This window comes from Hevea brasiliensis, chromosome 18 (assembly GCF_030052815.1).
Source record: "Hevea brasiliensis isolate MT/VB/25A 57/8 chromosome 18, ASM3005281v1, whole genome shotgun sequence".
NCBI lineage: Eukaryota > Viridiplantae > Streptophyta > Magnoliopsida > Malpighiales > Euphorbiaceae > Hevea > Hevea brasiliensis.
In genome coordinates, this window is record NC_079510.1 from 45333284 (window position 1) to 45355774 (window position 22491).

Sequence of the window (22491 nt, forward strand, 5' to 3'; positions counted from 1 at the left end):
TACCCTAAGGCGACACCCATATCAATTTCATCAAACAAGAAAGCAACACAAGACATGCCTAATAATAGTTATGTACAAATATTTATAAGTGAATGCATAGGTATGCCTTGAATATTCAGTAATATTAAAATTATAAATAAAATCAATATCTGCTCACAGATTAATAAAAAACTACTGTGGTGGCTGAGTGGAGGAAGAGAGCTGATTCTGATCACCTAAATAATTATATTATATTTTTATCAGTACTAGCTCAAAACAAGACTTTAAAGAGATAAAAGACGTCCTAATTTATGTCGAAAATTCAGCAAAATTTTCCCTGTACTTAGGACCTACTCAACATGCAAAGTGGTTCAAATCACACTTCTAAAATCATAAGTCTCAAATCCACATCTCAACAACATCACATGGCCTCTCTTGGACCCTCAAAACCAAGCAAAACTCATATACTCAGAAAATTCAGTTATAGTCTTTAAAATTAATATCCTGCAAAAATTATTCAAACTAGCTCTAAAAATTTTAAAATTTTTCCCCATGGCCCTAAACAATGCTATAAGGTTATTGCAAAAGGAATTATAATTTTCTAGTCACCCACAAATATTTTATAGATTTTTATTCTAAACTCGTCATTAAGCAATTAAGAGAATTTAGAGTTCAAGTTTACCTACGCTAATTCTGAGACGTAGAACACATCCGGGGCTTCTGAAAATAGTGGTAGGGACAGTAATATTAGCCTACTTCTGAGATAATTTTGACAGCCTATCTGTCCGGTTCGAAAATGCAGATTTGGGCGTCGGTGTATTTTCTACAAAACGAAAGTACCTACGCGAAGCCCACAATTACAGGAGTTAGAATATAATTTATATTTAATTAAATAAGCCCATTAAAGGCTGGGAAAAACACTTCAAAGTTCGTGACACCCATCAAATTTTTAGTATCGTAAAATTTTAAAATTTATATTACCACGAAGCTCTCACTGAGTAGAGTGTGCCGGTAGTCTTGGAATCACTGTGAAATTCTCGGTTTGGAAGAAATTTAGTCCAAAAGTCGAAATTGGTTAAAACTTTCCGGGCTTAAATCGGACAAACTACTTGATGAAAATGGGCGCTCTTGGTGTCTTTGGAAAACTCTTGGAGAGTAGAACATGATTGGGACTGGATCCGATCCAATCAGTGGCCAAATCAGCCAAAATCGACCATGAAAGCTGAAACAGTGCGCTGTGCATGAAGGGAGGTTCAAGCTCGATTTTCTAATGTATGGGGCAGCGGTCGGCTGTGAGAAGGGGACCAGGTGGATCGCCGGCGTGGGGGAATGGAGAGGAGAGAGAAAAATGGGAGAGAAGAGGGATGGGCAGCAACGCGCGAAAGGAGAGGAAGGGAAGAAAAGATGGGCGATTTGATTTGACCGGTCTGATTTAGTCTGATTCGATTCAGGCAATTCGATTCAAAATATTCGAAATTTAATTTTTACTTCACTCTGAGACCTAAAATAAGACCCAAAAATTCCAAAAAAAATTACTTAAAACTTACAAAAATTTATAGAGTCTAAATATATTTTTAAATTTACCACGTCGTTTTTAAATAAATTTTTAAAAATTAATAAAATTTATTGTTTCAAAAAAATCAAATCTGATTTTAAAAATAAAAAAATTTCAATTTAATTTTCATAATATTTAATAAAATAAAATATTATAATTTATGTATAAAATAATTATTTAAAAATTTAGAGTATTATATACTTTATCTCTATTAAATACAATAAATATTTATATAATAAATAATAAGATGAAATATATAAAAGATAATTTAACCAATTACTAGAATTTTTTTTTTAATAAAAATGAGGTTATAAGTTCTAAATACAACAATTAAAAATCAATAGAAATAATATAATTGAGAAGTTATCTCATAATATTGAAAAGGAGAAGCTTTAAAATCAAAGATTTTATTGAAAATTTTTGAAACTCTTATAATTAATGTATTAAATATAATAAGCAGGACCAGATATTATTTATTAGTTTGGAGTTGGAGACCTAACATTAGTTTCAGATAATTAAAAGGGTCCTTATTTTGCAATGAGACTAAAATGGTCAATTAAAGCAGAACCTTTGTTCACATTGAAAAGTATTCAAAGTTTAATGGGTCCATAATAATTAACAAAAATTCCAGAAAACCACATCTCTTCTCTTCCTTTAGAATTAGAAGCTCAATATTTCTTTTCCCAATTCTGGAGGCTCATCATTTAATTTAGATGATTAACAGGGCCATTTTAATAATAACAGGGCCATTTTAATAATAATAATAATAATAAAAATAATATTTTGACCAAAAAGGTAATAATAATAATAATAAAATAATATGGTCAATTTCAAACTCATCTGTAATTGCCTTTCCTTTTCAGTCTGTTTTTAAGGAAAATAATTATTAGTTTGCAATTTGAGAAATGATTTGGGCACCCTGTAGAATGGGCATGGATTCTCTACAGTCCTCAATTCACCCACCAATAATGCTTCTTTTTTGCACATATTACTGTTGGCTACAGCCCCGCTAAGATTTAGCTGTGCCTAATTGGCATATTTAACATCTACTTTTGTGGCTTTGTGCGTTTAATTGTATCTAAATAATCTAATAAACATGATTAATTAATTGAAATTGTGATTTAAGGGCTTAATTAGTCTAGCATTTGGATAAGGCTAACTAACAGGGTATTCATGGGTTTCCATATATATCTTGTTTCTATAGAAATGGTAAGTTTTTTTTTTTTAATTCATAAAATAAAAAAGAAACTTCTCTATTCCTTTTCTGTTAAAAAATAATATCTTTTTAAAAAATAAAAAATATACTGAATATTCTAGATTGTCAGTTTGAAAAGATTTATGATCTGATTTAACTGTTGAATACAATTAATAATTATTAGATGATAATTGATAGCTATTTTATATTAAGTGTTTAGTAAAATTATATTTAGCTGTTGTTGTTGATACGTGAAATGACTAATAAAGATATACATCATATAATTTATTTTATTATTTAAATAAATATAAAATTATAAATTTATTATATTATATTATTTATTTTATTATTAAATTAAATATATAATTATTAAATTAATATATTATATTATTTAAATAAATATATAATTATTAATCTTTTATATTATATTATTTATTTTATTATTGAAATAAAAAATAATCATTTTTTAAGATAATTAAATAATTTTAAAAATATAAATAAAATAATAAAATAATTATTATTGTTAATATAAAAATTTATAATTAATTTTAAGTTTTTACATATAAATAAATATTTTATGTTATTAAAAAAATATTTTAATAAAGTTGAAATACGTTAATTAAAATATTAAAATTATAAATAAAAAATAAAAATATTAATAATATTAATTTTCAAGTTAAATAAAAAAGAATAATATGATCAAAATAAAAAATAAAATCAAATGAGCTATCAGCCGATAAGAAACTGTTTTAAAAATAGAGATGATACAAACTGCAGCCGATGGGTATCATATCAGTTCTCCATCAACTATCAGCTCTATTTTTTTAAGCTTTTCAAACACTATAATTTACCTATTTGAATATCTATTAGCCATCAGCTGCACCCAACAGGTAAATCAAAGACCCATTTAGGGGAAAAGCAAATAGAGAGTATAAAAAAAGGAAGGAAAGTATTAAATGGAAAATAAAATTATTTTCTTTTTTTGTTTAGAAATTAGGGAGAAAAATGAATTATTTTATAAATAATAAAACTTATCTTTGACTTTTTTTTTAATTTTTCATTTTTTTAATTAACGAGAAAATAAATTATGAGTATATTTTCTTTCCTCTTCAATTTTCCTCTATTCCAAACAAAAAAAAAAGCATATTTTTTTATTTTATTTTCTAATTTTCTTTTTTTTATCCAAACAAACAACAGTCTCATGGAAAATATTAATCCACTTGAATTTTTAATAATTTATAAATTCAAAAAAAAAAAAAAGCTGGATGGTGGATCTCTATCTCATACTTTGAAAATAACATCATCGCAAATGCTGTCTTGCATATGTTAGGAAAGTGATTAATTTTCGAACACTGTTATTTAAGTTTCATTTAATCAAATTCAAATTATTTAAATTTTATAATTTTAAAAACAACTCAAATACTATTTATTTATTTATTTTTGAAAATAATAATATTTATTTTTTAGTCTCGTGGCAAAACTGAAAATTGAGACGGATGCTCTTCTCTAGCTTTGCAGCATTCTGTTGCAGGTCTGAATTACTCATAATGTTGAATAATAATATTAAGCACATACACAAAATAAACAAAAAAAAAAATAAAAAAATATATATATTTGGCCTTGCACTCTCAGATTGTGTTTACAGGACTGGGTTTCCTTTGTCTGTCTTGCTGATGTTTCCCCTACTTGATATTTCTATAAAAATCTTTTTTTTTTTTTATAAAAAAAAACCTCTAGATAATTGTTATTATTCTTGGTGCGTGGATCTTAATGTGAACATGGACTTGTAAAAACAATTAATTGGTAGCTGTCACCCATATTACAATCAAACCTTTGAGTGGGGAAATAAGAGGACCTGATTTTGATTGCCATCTTTTCTCCCCCTACACATAGAGACATCACTATATCCTAAAAGCTTTTCTTTTATTTTCAATCTTTTTCAGTGGTTGCAATGACTTCAAATTTAAAGTGATCAAATTAATCAATATCAAAGATAAATATAATTATTCATATTGAAACTAAAAAATTTCAAACAACAAAAATTAAATATTTCAGTTTCCACTTAATCTATGTAATAGATAGTAGAAGGTTGTAGAAAGTTTCTTTTACCGTTGAAAATGAAAAAAAAATAAAAATTTCTGTAAGTTTCTTTTACCGTCCAAAATTAAAAAAAAAAAAAAAATTTATCAGTAAGATTATCCTTGTCTGCCATATCATTTATGAACAGAAAATTTTTTTATTATTTATATTTATATTTTTTCTCATTTAAAAATATTATGTTATATTTATACTATAAGATATGTTATGGGGTGAAGTATTTGAATTATACATATTAGGCTTGAATAAATTTTTTTTTATTTAAACTAACTTTTGAAGTAAAATTAGATTTGGTATATTTTCTCAATATGATATAAGAGTAGTTTTAATATTGAGTTATATGTAGATGTGTTTACTTTCAAGTTTGACTTGAGTAAATTTCATTCTCTTAAATTAACTTTTAGGGATGAGTTAGGTTTGATTATTTTTTAAGAATACTTATTAATAAATAATTTTTTTTTTTAAATTGTGTGTTCTTTAGAATTCCATCTCTAGTGAGGGTGACCAGTGGATTTTGATGTGTCTAGGTAGGTAGAATCATGTAAATCATATATACATGAATTATTGTAGCCATAAATGATATGCTGTAAAGACAATAATGATGAGTATTGTGAGAGCAAAACTTCTAAATTAAAGTCATATTTTCCAATGCTAATTAATTAGTATACACCATATATAATAATTATATAATTAAGATGCACAATTATATCATATCCTATATATTACTCTACTCGCTCGTTCTCTTTTAGCCGAAATCAAATTTGACAACAAGGAATGTGAAAATTAGGATGCAACCTAATAAAGTTTTGACAACCATTAATTACTTCGATTAAGAGTATAATAACAATGATTTTCCTCGATGTTTTACAATACCCAAGTAAAATACTAGGTTATATCGAGAGGCTATTATCATCATTACTTGTGACAAAGTTATCAAAGATCCTATTACTTTTGACTATCTTGGAGATTATCAAAATCAAATTAAAATGCCATTTAATGAGTATTTTATAGTCTTAAAATTTCTAATTATCAAATAAAATTAAAATTTTATTTATAAATTTCAGTATCCCCTAAAATGTTTTAAAATTAAAATTTTACGTATAATTTTTACTGTATTTTTTAAAAAAATTATTATTTGTCCTTGTAATATTTTTTTTCTTTTTTTTTTTGGCAGTCTCTATACTTTCATGTAAATTTTATTCAAATTTTTTATATTATTTAATTTTAATTTCTTAATATTTTATATTTTTATCTTGATCCTATATGACACATGATATACATTGTATCTTTGTAGCTAGCCTTTGGTTTTTGATTTTTTCGACAGAACCTTTGGTTTTTGATTGGTAAAGGGTGACAAAGAATGCAAATTCCTTCTCAACTTGAAACCAACGTTCACACAAATCACTTTGAATATTAATGGAAATTTTCATCCATTGCTAGGTAGGTAATGCTTCTTAATTCTCTTTCCTTTTTATTATTATGGGAAAGCACTAACTTTGGGCTACTGTAGTTCTCTGTTAAATGTTATAACTATTAGAAAGAACAATCACATCATGACCTAAGAAATGATGCCACAATATAAGAGTGATGCTAAGGTCTAATGCATCATAATGAAGAACAAGCATGCCAATTAGGTTATTGACGTTATAATGTCATTATCCATAGGTAGTTGTTTATTCAATCTTTTTCCTTTCTTTAAATATTATGGTGTGTCTTGTTTATATAAATATATACAAATATATAAATATAAAAAAATTGAAAAAATATATATAATTAACATATTTTTATTTTTTATTTTTTACCATTAAAAATTTAATGGTACACTCTCTCATATTTGCTTAATACATTCAAGATTCTTATATAATTTTGAAGTGTTTTTCTAACCTTGTTAAGCTTTATTTGATAAAGATGGTATATCCCATCTTTATGAACTAGACTAATCATACTAAGTAGCGTGCTTTCGCTATGAGAGATTCTATTTCCATCAACTTCAAACGCCAAAATTTCAACGACTCACTCTTTCAAATGGAAGAAAAATGAGGAGGAATTAAAGTGGTGAAAAGATTGTTTAAATGCAGGTAAAGAGGACCTTTCAGTAGATATTGCATCCTTCTTGGTCATTTTCTATGTATGCATATCTTGCGGGTAATCTAGACTTTGTCCCTAATTAACGTTAGTACTGATGAGAAAAAAATCAAACTCATTCTCTTTCTCAAACACAAATATAGACCACTATATAAACATACAATTGATAAGGTTCATTGTGCTCTCGATGAAAGAACTTAAGTTCGATCCTTAAAAAAATATATTATTAAAAAGGACAATCACAAATTATAAAAAAATTAATTTTTTTGTGGACAAATACTTAATAAATCCAAAAACACAAATATAGGCCACTATATAAACATGCTAATGGTTTGGCTTCTCTTTGGTCTTTTCATTTGGTCAAGAGTGCTGATGGCTTTAGAAAATCTTAGATTATCGACAAGAAGACTTCTCAATTTGGGGTCACTTTCTTCATAATAATAATAATAATAATAATAATAATAATAATAATAATAATAATAATGCATTTCCAATCCTATAGCTTAGGACAAGTCCTGTCCATTCTTCTTCATCACTAGTGCATTTATTCTCTTGGTTTTTTCTAACGCTGTAAAAGATGGCTGTTACTGTTGAACTCCTTTTACTTAACCCTTCTACAAACACAAATTCGGTGGCTGAAACCTTTGAATAATACATTCTTAGCTATTACATTAGTCAAACGGCTTTATGTAATTGTTTTGACGAGATTGATTCGTGTTTTAACTTATTATTCTACTTTATTTGAAATTTCAACTTAATTGAAAGTATATATTTTTTAGAACAATTTCATAACAACGTGTTAATAATTAATAGATAAATTAAATATTTAATTAAAAATTATATATAATTAATTAAAAAATATATATATATAATAAATATTATTATTAAATTTGTTCTCATCAAGAAATCGAATCAATTCAGCACAAAACCTTTACAAAAGTTCAACACTTTCACTAATCAATTTAGCTGCAGTGCAATGTCATTTTAGTTGCAGCTTGCTTGCTTTCCATCTGTCACGAACGGTAGTACTGTACGCCAGCGACCCCCACTCCACAAGGCATCACATGCAATTCACAAAATTGACTTCATAATGAAGAATCCAGAATATATGTTACCCCATGAACAGACCCACTCCTATCTCTATCATCAAAATACCTAAAAAAATCCAGAATCCAATTTAACGCATTAATATCTTTTTACTTCTCTTCTTTTTAATTAATGTACGAATATAAAATATTAACACGTCATTTTCGCACTTCACATTAAATTTATTTTCCCAGTTTCCATTAAAAATAAAAATACCTTACTAGATAAGAAGGTTTAAGTTTAGTAGATATCGAAGGATAATCTTATAATCACTTCATTTACAGTAATTAAGATTGGAAAGGTGCTCGAACAGTTTATCTAGAGGTGCCCAAATCAGTGGATTCACTTTCTAAGGAAAAATGATGACAATGTTGTGTCTAGAAAAGTTATTGTAAAATCGACTGCCACTGAAATAGACATCTCTGTAGCTCTCTCCAGTCACCCGCAGACTTCCTTATCAGCTAGAATAAGAGTGATACAGGAATAGTCCATAGACTATTGGCTTGTGATGTCACCCAATAATATAATCAGGATACCAAACAAATTGGTGGGTATTAATTAATTTTTGTGGGGTTGCAGCTGATATATATATATATATATATATATATATGCAAGAATCAGTTTTGCTTCATGATAAAGCCTGTTGGGATACTAAAAAGATGGAGAGGGAGTCAGCATATATATGTTTTTTTTCAAGGATGGAGCAACAAAATGCATTCATTGCAGAGATCGATGTATGATGTGTGAAGTGGTGGGAATGAAACTGCTTATTAATGGAACCAGGATATATATTGATATTGAAGGGATCAATATGGCGAAAGAGAGCAAGTCTTTGTTTTTTTTTTTTGATGAGATTGTGATAGGATTGCTTTAAGTGGAAAGCTAGTTATACGGGTAAATTACATAAAATTGTAGGGTATATAATAATAAGTTATTAAAAGTTTAATTTATAATACAAAACTCTTTATCTTTACTTTGTATAATATAAAACACTTTGTGGCCTTTTAATAATAGATTTTTAAATTATTTTTTTTAACGTGTCACTTGTTTAATTAAAAAAAATTATTATCTCTCTATTAATTGGATATTTATTAAGAAAAATAATTAGTTAAAAATAATTTTATAATTAATTGATCTCTAACCCTCTCTTGCTTGTTTTTAATTCAAAATATGCATATTGACACTTTAGTAATACAAAATTTATTTACTTGAAGCTACTAATTGATAAAAATATAATTTTTTCAATTTAATAAATGTTATATTAATATAAATAACTTAAAAATTAGTCTCTTATCTCTTCAAGAAAATTTATCACTAAATAATATGTACAGACTTCTCATCTTAAATATTGTGTTCTCAGATCTACTATTGCCGAATAATATATCACTCTCGATATTCCTTCTCCTTCTATCCCCCAATGAAAAAGACAAATGTACTCTCATTTATACTTTGAAGCAGTTAAAGTAGTTTTTACTCTGCATGAATGAAGAGTACTATCGGTTATTATCAAACTCTTTTTATTAGATATCAGATTTCTCAAATATAAACACGCTATGATTGGTACTTGCATCTCCATTCTCCATGCTGAGATCGTGATACTCACTTTTTTTTTTAAATAAGGGATTTTGTATTATAAATTAAAATTTAAATATCTTATTGGTACATAATTTTAAATTGAGATACAATTCATATAATTTATTTTTATTTATACACTAAATGAGGCCATTTTTAAGTCTATTTTCCAATGACTTCATTTTCTTCTAAATTAAAAAAATATTTTCTATTTATTTTTTAAATGTAAACATTAAAATTATAAAAAAGTATTAATAAAGCCTTTTAATAAATGAACAATAATAAAACTAAGGAGCATGCTAGTAATATCCAAAATTACTAATTCTATGATCTCTCAATTATATAGTATCCCTTACCTGATAGTATAAATTAAGAATCCAAAATTCAAATTAAATTGCATTAACAGACTGTGAGATGGAATGTTAATGTCCTCAAATTCTGTTTTTCTAATTATTAAATTTAATTATAGGCATTTTTACAAGAAATAAGAGAGACCATGGAAGGTGCATACTGTGTGTGGGAGTTGGGACACCCAAAAACCCACCGTGTAGCCGCATGCGAGTGGTGCTAAAGGTTCCAAAATCGTAAGTGGCAGTCTTACGCTCCAACGAATCAGACTTTGGAAACGTGGAACGATAGGCTGCGTCAGATTTGGCAGGTGACGTGGACATTCCTCATTCGCACCATTTCTCTGTCAAGTCTATTGTATCCAGGTTGGCCTATACCTCACCTTTGTTTTATTATTTTCTGACCAAGCTGTCACCCAGTGACTGCCCTTCTTCAGTTCTTCTCTTGTCTGTGTTCTGCCGATTTCAGTCTCGTTTCCTCTTTTAGTACTAGATCAACGGTACACAATAAGCCACCTCTCCTTTCCATTCTTAATCACACACACTCTTTCCACTCTAGGTTGCAGCGATGCCGTTACGAATTTCGAAAATGTTTATTGAGAAAGTACTATTTCAAAATGATTTATTATAATTTTTAAATTTTAATTTAATATATTTTAATAATAAAAACTTTGAAATAATAATATAATATTTTAAGGTTGTCAAAAAAATAAAATGATATTTTAAGAATAATATTAATTAATTTTTACCATTCAATTTCAATTTCCCACAAAGTCCTCACTTCCAGTTGATATACCTATGAACAATTAATTTACTCAATTTTAACATACATGCTATTAAAATATAAAGCTTTTGGTAATATTAAAAAAAAAAAGCCTAAAATTAAGTTTAAATTTACAAGTGTTAATATTATAAGTCAAAATCAGACATTTATTTTTAAATTAAAATTATATTAAGATTTTGATAGTTATTAGTGCAATGCTGGCACAGCAGGAATGGCCAAGGCCCCACTGTGTGACACGTAATTAAAGCATACAGTCCCACTTGGCTGTAGTATAAAGCGGGAGAAAGAGATTGGTAGAGCACGCGCGAGGTGATAAATAATGGAAGTCAGAGCAGAGGATAAAATGATGTACCACACCCAGTTTACTGAAAGTTTCCAATGTACATCCACAAGTCAAGGCTTGGGCTAAGCTTAACCACCCCCCACCCTCTGTATCCGTACTTATTCCTTCCAGACACGAAAGGAATTTCCTCTGATTTGTACAATACACACGCACCCCTTCATTGGAAAAATGACATGAAACATTGAGATTTATGACATTACAAGGCTTTCATGCCAGATAAGAACCATGGAGAAGGAAACCAAAATCAGGTTTTCATGGCAGCAATGGCGTTTATATTGGCTTGTAGGCAGTTGGGCTAGTTATTCAAGCACCCAAACATATATAGTTTTTCTTTTTTACTATGGGTGTATTTCAGGGTGAGAATCATTTACCTGGATTGAATTAAACTGAATTTTTAATTAACTTCAAAAATTTTAATTAAATCAAATTAAAATTAGAAAAAATTAAATTTAAATGAAATCATTGTTACAATTGAATTAATTAAAAATATTGTGATATATATTTTAAATTAATTAATAATAATACATTTTTAATCATTTTTATTTATAAATATATTTTTTTATTAATAAATAATATTATAAATAATATATTATTAATAAAAAATATAATTAATATATTATTTAATATATAATCAATTATTTCGATTACCAAATCATAAACAATCGAATTTATAATCAAAAATAAAAAATTTTTAAAATTACTAATAAAAATCAATCAAACTAAGCTGAAATTATCTTTTCTAAAATAACTTAATTTTATCAATTTAATTATTTAATTATAATCAAATAATGTACACCCTCAAGTGTATTTAACATCACTAACCTAATCATCCTTTGACTTCTTGAAATAATATGAAAATCTTAAAAACATCTCATAGGTTCCAATTTAAAATATTATCATCTTAGAATTTCAGTGTTAACTATTCAATCAACACTTCATTGAAAAAAATATTAAGCAGAACAAAAATATGACGTGCATGCATATGGGCCTATTAGGCTGAGTGTTTAGTTTTACTGAATAGTTATTTTTGATGGGCAAAATTTTTACTATAATCTCTCAATGAAATTAATAAAATATGTTTTGGCCAACTAGCTGGAACTAATTATATTTATGGTTAATCTCTAAAGTTGAAAATCAAAATTGAATTCCCATTACGTGTATTTTCCTAATGATGACTCATTTCGAAGATCATGCTGCACTCTGAGATTGATACATGGGTAATAGAATTTTATTTTATTTGAATGTAGAGTGCATGTGACAATGTGGTTGGGAAACATGACTGTCGAGTTTCTGAAAATTGGACTTCTGTATGAGATTCCTCCAAAACAGATGGCATATATACATACACACACATCGATCAGATGGAAAAATGTTTTTCAATCGTGGAATCCAAAACATAGATATCTTGAGCAGGCATCGTGGTCCTTATTTCATTATTTTAATTATTCACGATATCACTAGGAGCTCACATCCTTCACCATGTCAGTTTCTTAGTATATCACTATAATTTCTCTTCATCCTCATCAGAAAATACCAACTATAGCTTCTGTTTGCCATTTTCAGGTTCGGACAACCATTAATGGCTCAGTTCCGGTCCGTGAAAATGAAGGGCATGAACTGAATTTTAGGGAATTGGTTTCCAACAATTTTGGTTTGACAGTTACAGGGCTCGGCCAGATGCTTTTTTTTTTTTTTTTTTTTTTTTTTTTTTAACGTTTGCCATTTGTTAGATGTCTTTAAATTTTTTATAAGAAAAGAAAAAGTAAAATATAAGAAAATTTTAAATTGAAAAATTAAAAAATAGATGAAATTAATGTTAGGAAAAATTGGTCATTTGGGTATTTGATGATTAAGCAAATCGAAAAAATTTTGGTAGGTTTAGAAATGAGAATTTACTTGATATTTATAGATAATTTTTATTTTTTTCATTCTCCAAAATATAGCATTACGTGATTTTTATAATGAATAAAATTGACATTTACAATTTATGACAGAATGAAGGAAAGGAGACATGGCCCATTGGCCTTTCCTACACGTGCTACATGATGTGTGTTGGGTTCGCACGTCACCCTTTATTGTCCTGTCCACCCAAGCTTAATTCAGCCTGCAGGCTCGAGGCCCCAAGAGATGAGCTTAACATAACAATTGGGTTGGCATTCTAAAATTAAGGATCAATTTTCATCTTTTTCTTTTCTCCTAGTTTATTACAGAAATTCTGAGCGAATAATTGTATTAAACAAGGGCATGAATAAAACAATGGAGTTGTAAACTTGCAATTGGAATGTTCATATAATTAAATTTTAGAGCTTCTAGGGTCAAATTCTCCTTCAACAGTTTCCACATACTTTTCCCACCATTTCTTTGCTTCTTCCTTGTCATCCAGCATTGTATATATGATAGCCTGCATGAATTGATACAGATTATTAATCATTATATATCAAGGCTTCCATTTAGTTGGCTAAGTGGGATGCTGCAGCTAGCTAGTTTGCTGTAACAGATGGCATTATAACGAACCTTGTAAAGAGGAATTCGACCATCTGAAAGTATACGTTGGTCATCCTTAATGCAGTTACACTCCGAGGCTTCCATGTATTTTCCCTGCATAATTAAGTATACAGATTACTAACTAAAATCTTGATTTAGGCCTAATTGTCCTGAAGGCCTGGTAATAGTTTTATTATCAGTAAGTAGATAAACCTGACAGATGAGAATTTCTACTAATGCCATCTCCACATTGTATGCAGGCTCAAGATCGTATCTATATTTATTATATGCATTTCGAAGAAATAACACTGCATCTTCTGGGTTCCCATATTTCATTATCCGTATTGCCTCCATCTGCAAACATGACAAGGCATTAAAACCCAGGCTATTCATTGCACTTGTGAGAATAATATATCTATAAGTTCGAACTCATTCTCATTTGTATTTATATCTGTGTACTCATTATATAAAATTAAATAGATTTTGTAGCTTGATTTTATAAGAGAATGAGTAGAAACATTTCTCATATGGATGTGTTCAACTGTTCTTTATGCCAATTATAGATTATACGAGCGAAGAAGCTTCTACGTACTTTTATCATATATATAATACACTTATTCTTATTACTAATTATATTTATTAATTTTTATATGGTTTTTTACCTTGAACTTCAATTTATTATTTTGTGTTTAAATAAATTCATCGATGATTTGAGCCGGCTTTAGCCAAGTAATTAACTAAAATTGAGTGATTTTTCAATGATAAAAAGATGAATAGAGAAAGTATAGTTAAAAAGTATGGCAAGAAGAGAACCTTTATGACACCGTTAACCTCTTCAGCTGAAGGTCTTGCAGGAAGCCTGGAAGGAGTTCCTGGGGGCTCTAATTTACTTGAAGCCAGGTAAATATTCACGTCCAGTAACGATTTTAGTGCAGACTTCCCACCTATTGGATATGCTGGTACTGCTTGCGGAGCTTTCTGATATAATTCCCTAGGCCCTGCTATGGCTTTAGGGCTCATCTTCAAGCAGGCAACGATGATACCGAGAACACAAGACAATGCTATTGATGCGCCCACAGCGGCTCGCATAATTTTGTTTTCATTCCTGCAATTTCTTGATGGTGTGGATGATCCGTCTAGCGCACGAATCACTGGATAGAAGACATGCCTGATCGGCTTCCGGCATGTATTGACACTGGTAAGTGAATAAGCACAAGTATGGCTAAGACTGAAATGAGGCTTAGTCTCCCGTGGAGTGCTTAGAGAAGAAGGGATGCGTGCAAGGGTAGGAACTGTGGGTCCTTTACCAAGAAACAGCATAGATTCCATGGCGGGTTTTTGTCTTGAGGATTTAGAATTCCACAATTCTTGTTTGCACCTTAAATGGTTATAATTGATGAGAATACAGAAATTAAGAAAGCCTTTCAAGTTGTGCAAGCAAGGCATCTTTTTGTTGCTTTCAACAAAAGTAACATTATTTAACTGGGCAAGGCATCAGAGTATCATCATGTGCATTTAATTTTAAGCTGTGAATTATGTACTAAAAAGATCTAAAAACATGTTATAGATGTAGCACTTTAATTTCCATTAATTTCTTCTTTTTCTCCTTAATAGTGTAGCAACCTGCATAAAGCTTTTTCTTGAAACATAAGAATTCTCAAAGAAAATCTTGAAAAGTTCTTTCCTTAAAATCTTGGGAAGGTATAAATTTTGCCACAGTCCACAATGCTTCTTGTAAACGCATGTGAAGTTTCTTTACCTATCAAACAAGACTAAAATCAACATGCATAATTTGATCTGACGACCATAAATGAGCTTCTGTTGCAATCCTCAATGTTCACCCTCAATTCGCAACTATAAGTTCTTTCAAGTTTTGGAAACTAGCTTCATCATCTCCTCTCGTGAATTTGGAGATGTCCTTCCTTTAGGAAAGAGTTTCCATTTTATAGACAAATCGTGAAAATACGGATTGATTAGCTATGTTTAATTTTACTCATAACCTGATGAGAAAATTCGAATTTCGCTTGGAGAATTTCTTAAATTCTTTTACTGCAAAGACCAACTATGGTGCAGTGGCGGCAATAGCAACTCCAATTGTGATCATTGCAGGAACATGCGTGGTATTTTATTATGCAAAACATGTTTTTAAAAGCAAAAATGATGGTGTTTTTGCAAGGTCCATGTCCATGGGAGCTCTACATGGAGGCAAACTGGCCATGGAAAGGCTAACTGATTACCATCAAGCTAGGGCAGATGCAGCATCACTAAACGCAGCTGAATCTGAATTAAAAGTTCTACTCGAAGAGGAACAACCTGATTTCAAAAAGCTGCAGGTAAGCCAAAACTTTTTGCATTTATTGTTTCTTGAATTTCTGTTGGTTCTGGTTCTGACATTTGCCTTCTTATATATGAATTTCATGGAAGAGCGCTGTTGCAAAGCTGGAAATGAGTGGAAAGGAAGCAGTTGCAGTGGGAATACTCGAAAGTGCAGTGAAAAAGGCCAGAATGGAGGAAAAACCTCAAGAAGCTTATGAAATTGAAATGTTGCTTGTTGAAATGCTTATTTACAAGGTCTTTCACTCCACTTGCCATTTTATTTATTGCATCAATTCATTTACTGGCAACTGCAAGCATTCCTATTTATTTCGATTCATGATAAACAAGTGATATTAGAGCACCGACAAAAGCCAAATTCAGTATTTTTGCCATTCTTTCTGTATTTTCTCGTAATTTTCTTGATGATGCATTTCTAGGGAGATTACGATAAGGCTTTAAAATGTGAATGCCTTAGTCACGAAGAAATTTCTGATGCAAGACGTCCTTTATATAAGGTGACGATTTGTATTTCCTGCTATTCACATGTTACATATATAGGCTAACTGTATTTAGTAACTTAATGTGCTTAGCTAACACCTAATTTTGCCATGTTCATGGAAAACTCTTCCAGGCAATCATTCACATCATGTTAGACTCTCCAAAAGAAGAAGCCTCCAAATATTGGGAAGAATTCACAGAAGTTCGAACACACTTCCAGTCTCCACCAATTTCCCAAGACGATGACCAATCTCACCAAGCCATTACCAATTTCAATGAATTTGGAAAGGTTGTTGATCAGGTGCTCAAAAAAGATATCACCAAAGCTCACACTAAGAGATAACGAAGTAGCAAGAAAGGGTAATCCATATCTACAGGCTTACAGCTTCATGCATGCATCTTAATATATATTCTCAGGATTTTTTTTGTCTAAATTGGTTCATTATAAATCAAGATAGGTATATTTTAAAGTCCATTTATTAAGTATATGAGTCTTTTATATATATATATATATAGTTTGAATTCATGATAGACTGAGTATGGATAAGAATTTTCCTATTCTCAATTTTTCATTTGGTGTGTGAACTTTTGTGTAATATCTTATTAAAAAGAAAAAAAAAAGACTGTATATGTGGTGATATCACTCATTGTTGGCTTAAGAAGCTTGATGCATACAAGTAATAATACATATATGTAAGTGGGAAACTCAAGGTCAAGATCCTTCGCATTTTTAGTCTAGCGTACAAGTTTAGCCTAGCGTAGCGTAGCAAATCAATCAAATAATTAATAGTAATTCCAAATCCACTAAACTTATTGGCAACTTCAACGACTTGATCATCATAATGAAACCAAGGTCCCCACACCAGCAAATCCACACCCACTTGAGTAGAAACTGGCAACAAACAATTGGATGCACGTATTCCAAGTTGGAATTTTTAACATAATTCTCATTGAAAAAAATATATATATTGGACATGCATTAGAAACTTACTTTATTTTAACAAAATTTTAATTTTTTTATTTATTTTATAATAATATGATTATTTTTTATTATTATAAATTATCAATATTTTTAAAATAATTAATCAATTTTAATTAAGAAAAATTATACCGTAATTTTTATTAGAGAAAATTATTATATTTATTAGAAAATAAAAAAAAAATAAATTTTTTGTTTTAAAAAAAGCAGCGAGTCAATCAAAAGTAGTCTAATTTATCTTCCTTTATTTTCAGGACTTGTTTTGTGGAAAGAAAAGTAGGAGAAACTAAAATAAATTGAATTATAAGGATAATAAAATTCATATAAAAAGGAAAATTATATTAAAAAAAAAAAGCTATTGTAGGACTAAAGGGCATAGAAAAAAAAATAAAACAATTAATATTTTTTTTATTCTTTTTCCCCTAATTTGGGCTGAAAACAAATACACAAATCATCACAATTTTTTCTCTTTTCCTTTTCCTTTTCCTTTTCATAAAATAGAAGAATTGAATTTTTATTTTTTGTTTCTTTCAATAAAATAAGGAAATTATTTTTTTTTTCTTTCCCGACTATTTTTCTCTCTTTTTTCCTCAATACAAAATATGCATTAAGATGTAAAAAGTAGGAAAGATCTCAAATCTAAATCTTTTCATCCATCTATTATCTCAATGGAGAGTGCTAACTACAACCACGTAGCCTATAGCTATAATGTAGCGTATAGTTATAGTCCATTAAGTTTCAATTGAATATAAAAAAGAAAAACAATGAAAAACTCCGTAGAATGGTTTTCTAATCTTTAATTAAAATTTTAAATTTTAAATTAATTTTACAGTATTTTATATAAAAACATATATAAAAATAAATATGAAATTCTATCTTTTAATTTTTTTTTAAAAAGTTTATTTAAAAAATATTTTATTTTTCTATGAGTACACAGCTATAAAAAATATAAAGATTTATTTGATAAATTATGTCAAATTAGATTATGTTTAGTAGAGCGTAATATAATGTAATATAATTAATTATATAATATAATCAAAATTATAATATAATATAATGTAATTGTGGTTATATTTTTTTATTTGATTGTAAAATAAAAATATAAGTAATATAATATAATAATAATAATAGTTATAGTTGCTATGATTAGTAATCAAGTGGTAGTGGTGGTGACGGTAACAATAGTAATTAAATGGTGATGGTGATGGTGATGGTGATGGGAATGTGAGGTAATAGTGATGGTGGAGATAATAATAATTATGTGATGATAACGGTGATCTAGTGATGGTGATATCGATGATGGTAACAAGATAGTGGCAGTAGTTGTGATGACGGTTGTAGTGGTGACATAGTAGGAGTAGTGACAGTAGTAATAATAGTGACCTAACGGTGATGATAATATTGATAATAAATAAAAAAATTAAAATGAATAATATGATTGCATCTAATTTTTGTATGTAATGACTATTATATTATTTTAAATATAATTAATTGAGTTATATAATTATTATCTTATTATATCAAATATTTTAATATTATCAAATAACGTAATTAAAATATACAATACAGTCGTGATTATATTATAATTTTAATTATATTATAATTTTAATTATGTGATACCAAATATAATCTTAATTATAATAGTTATTAATTTCTTAATTGTAAAACTTTACTAGTTTTCATGATAATTCAAAATAAATTAGTGGTGATGAATATGATGCACACAAATTTGGAAGTCTTAACATGTGCAATTTATCAATCAAATTAGTTTATATCAAAGCCAAATTAAATATTCTCAAATTGCAAAATAAATAAACATTTTGACCTCTGACGTACGCTAAGGTAAACTCGAGTGCATAATATAATTCCCCTAAAATAAAGTGCAAAAGAAGAAACCACCATCAAGGCGAGAAAACCCATGAAGAAGAGTTTATGGGGAACGCGATGTTGTCCACGCCTCTCATCTACCAATCAAAGCTTCTCTGTTTCTCTCTGTTATATCTCTTCTCCACTCTGTTTTTAGCTCTCTACACCTCTCTCCACCCTACCCAATGCCTCTTCAGATCATCTCCTTTCGATCCCATCCAGGTTCCTCTCTTCTCTTACCCTCCCACCTATGGAGAACACAAGTATGCCATTCCCACCAATCGCAACCATTGTTCCTCCCCTGTTTATTTCTCTGGTACCACTATACGATCTCTCTCTCTCTCTCTCTCTGTTTATTCTTCTTCTTCTTTGGGTGTTGAATTATGGGTTCAACTGGTTCTGTTTTGGTTTCTGATTAATGGGTATTGGTTTTTGTTGTTAGATTATTGGATTGCATTGCAAGAGATCCAAGATTTATGTCGGAATTCAACTGTATCTTCCCAGGATTTGAGGTATATGGAAGGAAACGGTGAGAGTTTCGGTGGGAATTTCAGTAACCAGAAGAGGATGTCCTATTTTCATCATTTAAATGATAGCGTGGAGATTCCTTGTGGGTTCTTTAAGAAGTTTCCAGTCAGTGATTCTGGTCAGTTTATTTGTCCTGCGTGAATTCCTGAGAATTTAATTCATTTCCATTTTTTTTCTTCTTTTTTTACCATTTTGAGTCCCAGTTGGTGAAACCAATGAAACTTTTAGATCAAAAAACAAAATCACCAATGCTGTCACCTCAAAGAATCAGGAACATTCCAATTCTGGAAATTCTTCTTATTTTGTTATGGTTGAAATTCAAAATTTAAGTTAATTCAATTAACAGGGTTTCTCCTTGTCATTTGTGTATAATTCAGATAGAATGACAATGGAGAGCTGTAATGGAGTAGCTGTAGTCTCGGCAATCTTCAATAACCATGACAAAATCCGGCAACCAAAAACCCTTGGTTCCAAAACACTAGATAACGTGTGTTTCTTCATGTTTGTGGATGATATAACCCTAAAAGAACTAAACCATCATCAATTAATATCAAGAGAATCCTTTCAATATAGTGTAGGTGTGTGGAGAATTCTTAAGGTTTCAAGCACGCACTTGTATGAAAATCCAGCCATGAATGGAGTAATACCTAAATACTTGGTTCATAGACTTTTTCCAAACTCGAAATTTAGCATTTGGATAGATGCAAAGCTGCAACTAATGGTGGATCCACTATTGTTGATCCACACATTAGTTGTATCAAAGAAAGTGGACATGGCGATATCGAAACATCCATACTTTACACATACAATGGAAGAAGCATTGGCAACTGCAAGGTGGAGGAAATGGTGGGATATTGATGCTTTGAGGTTACAAATGGAGACATATTGCGAGAATGGATTGGAGCCATGGACACCCACTAAACTCCCCTATCCTTCAGGTAAACAAGACTCTTAAATCTTCGTTCTTCATTGCTTCACATTATTTATGAATTTCTTTTTCTTTTCTTCTTGTGGCATTTGAAAGGTAAACAAGTGCTAAAATGGTTCTTGATTCCCCTGAACTAATTTTGGTTTTAACATGTCATGAGTCAGCGGTGCACTTGTTTATGATTCCTTCTTTCAGTAGGAAAAGGAGAAGGAAAATTGTTAGGCTTGATCTTGAAGTTTCATGGAGTAATCATTGCAATGATAATGTTTAAGAAAGAATCTCCAACAGATCTTCTCTAGTGGAGGGTCGTTTGAGAAATAATTGTGCTTTAAGTGAATAATGACTGCGTAGATAGTTTCCTCAAAGTGAATTTTCTTCATGGTCTATTGAGTCATGCTAATAGAACCTGAGATTAAAAGGTTGCACTAGCTAGTTTTAGGGTCTGTTTAGTATTACTGTTAAAATTGTTGTTGAAAAAATTATCTTTTTAAATATATTAATTAGAAAGTATTAAAAATTAATTTAAAATTAAATTTAATAAGTTTTAATCGTAAAAATATTAAAATAATAAAATAACTTTTTACAAACTGCTTTTTTCAACGGTATCTAAAATGATGTTTTTATTTGCAATAAGCCCTCCAAACTCAATATCAAATAGGCGCTTAGACTTTAGCTCTAAATTCTAAGTAACAATTATATATTTCTGATAAGCCTATTTAATTTGATAATAGATATAACTTTTAAATTAATTCAGATTAGAGTCTCCCTTCCCCTTCTTCAGAAAATTAACTAAATAACAAAAAGTTCATATGGGATCATCCAATAAATATGAACTTGTTAAGAAAATAACAAAATTCATATGGGATCACCCAGTAATGTTAACTCGTTAAGAAATGTGGACCCAAAGAAATTTCATGGAAAAATAATGAAGTGCACACCGTATAGAAATGCGTGGTCATTTTCATGTGTGGTGTTGTTTATTTAGTTGCATGTGGCAGGTTTAAAGGGTCATTTTCATATGGGGTGTTGTTTATTCAGTTGCATGTGGTAGTTGATCTGTCGTTTACTAGGAATTTTAAATGCATTACTATTTCATTAAAAGAAAATCAAGAAGATGATCGGTAGAAAAGATAAATGTCTATTTGTTCTGTTTTTGAGTTGCCAGATGTGCCCGATAGTGCTTTGATCTTAAGGAAGCATGGACCCAGCAGCAATCTATTCTCGTGCCTTATGTTCAATGAGTTGGAAGCATTTAACCCAAGAGATCAATTGGCTTTTGCATATATTAGAGATCACATGAACCCAAAGCTCAGGTTAAACATGTTTGAGGTAGAAGTGTTTGAGCAGGTGGCTTTGGAGTACAGGCACAACCTGCAAAAAGATAGAACCAGTATAAGGGAAATTTCGAAACCTGGAAAGCCCAAAAGGGTTAGCCAAGATTTGTTTGTTAATAGCAGCTGTTGTAGCAAGTGCCAGAAGTATCTGTTTGAAATGTGGGGGGAATACCATAATTGATTCTGTCTCTTAACTTATTAGACTTAGCACAGAAAGAAAGGATAAAGAAACAGGGGAAGATTGTAAAGAAAAGAAAAGAAAAAGACGGCGAACGAATAAACTTTCACAGGAAAAAGCTGACAAAGAATAACAGGCTGGCAGGCTTTGTTCCTTTTGCCCTTCAAATAGAGGTTTGATCATTTTATTTTCTGGAAGGCCTTATACGTGTGCGGTTCTAAATTAATTTAACTTCTGCTTAGGAATTGAAATTAAATTCAAATTTTAGTATAGTTTTAGTTTAATTTTTATTATTTTAATTTTAATTTAGTAAAATTTTTTATTCTAATTTGATTTA

At 29.4% G+C, this 22491-nt stretch overlaps 3 protein-coding genes across 3 annotated transcripts; 2 read left to right on the forward strand and 1 right to left on the reverse strand.

Moving 5' to 3' along the window:
• Positions 1–13176: 13176 nt before the first annotated feature.
• Positions 13177–14917, reverse strand: LOC110641794 (uncharacterized). The gene is made up of 4 exons (XM_021793632.2): positions 14341–14917; positions 13741–13881; positions 13558–13641; positions 13177–13444 (listed from the first exon to the last, which is right to left on the reverse strand). Exons 1-4 carry the CDS (start codon positions 14854–14856, stop codon positions 13337–13339), a joined length of 849 nt encoding a protein of 282 aa, XP_021649324.2. The 5' UTR covers positions 14857–14917; the 3' UTR covers positions 13177–13336.
• Positions 14918–15249: 332 nt separating this feature from the next.
• LOC110641793 (uncharacterized) lies at positions 15250–16767 on the forward strand. Its single transcript, XM_021793631.2, has 4 exons — positions 15250–15860; positions 15952–16098; positions 16281–16358; positions 16475–16767. The coding sequence occupies exons 1-4, from the start codon at positions 15507–15509 to the stop codon at positions 16682–16684; spliced, it is 789 nt and encodes a 262-aa protein (XP_021649323.2). The 5' UTR covers positions 15250–15506; the 3' UTR covers positions 16685–16767.
• A 2400-nt stretch (positions 16768–19167) lies between these two features.
• On the forward strand, positions 19168–22491 carry LOC110641805 (alkaline ceramidase TOD1). Its single transcript, XM_021793644.2, has 4 exons — positions 19168–19502; positions 19629–19832; positions 20092–20652; positions 21808–22491. The coding sequence occupies exons 1-4, from the start codon at positions 19253–19255 to the stop codon at positions 22155–22157; spliced, it is 1365 nt and encodes a 454-aa protein (XP_021649336.2). The 5' UTR covers positions 19168–19252; the 3' UTR covers positions 22158–22491.

What these genes read in the sequence shown, in the direction of transcription:
- LOC110641805 (XM_021793644.2), top strand. Translation starts at nt 19,253, where the DNA reads ATGGGGAACGCGATGTTGTCCACGCCTCTCATCTACCAATCAAAGCTT. An exon ending in GTTTCCAGTCAGTGATTCTG is followed by an intron (nt 19,833 to 20,091) that starts GTCAGTTTATTT and finishes TGTATAATTCAG; the next exon opens with ATAGAATGACAATGGAGAGC. An exon ending in TAAACTCCCCTATCCTTCAG is followed by an intron (nt 20,653 to 21,807) that starts GTAAACAAGACT and finishes TTGAGTTGCCAG; the next exon opens with ATGTGCCCGATAGTGCTTTG.
- LOC110641794 (XM_021793632.2), bottom strand. Translation starts at nt 14,856, where the DNA reads ATGGAATCTATGCTGTTTCTTGGTAAAGGACCCACAGTTCCTACCCTT. An exon ending in AGGTTAACGGTGTCATAAAG is followed by an intron (nt 13,882 to 14,340) that starts GTTCTCTTCTTG and finishes TCATGTTTGCAG; the next exon opens with ATGGAGGCAATACGGATAAT. An exon ending in TAGAAATTCTCATCTGTCAG is followed by an intron (nt 13,642 to 13,740) that starts GTTTATCTACTT and finishes TTAATTATGCAG; the next exon opens with GGAAAATACATGGAAGCCTC.
- LOC110641793 (XM_021793631.2), top strand. Translation starts at nt 15,507, where the DNA reads ATGTTTAATTTTACTCATAACCTGATGAGAAAATTCGAATTTCGCTTG. An exon ending in CTGATTTCAAAAAGCTGCAG is followed by an intron (nt 15,861 to 15,951) that starts GTAAGCCAAAAC and finishes ATTTCATGGAAG; the next exon opens with AGCGCTGTTGCAAAGCTGGA. An exon ending in CAAGACGTCCTTTATATAAG is followed by an intron (nt 16,359 to 16,474) that starts GTGACGATTTGT and finishes AAACTCTTCCAG; the next exon opens with GCAATCATTCACATCATGTT.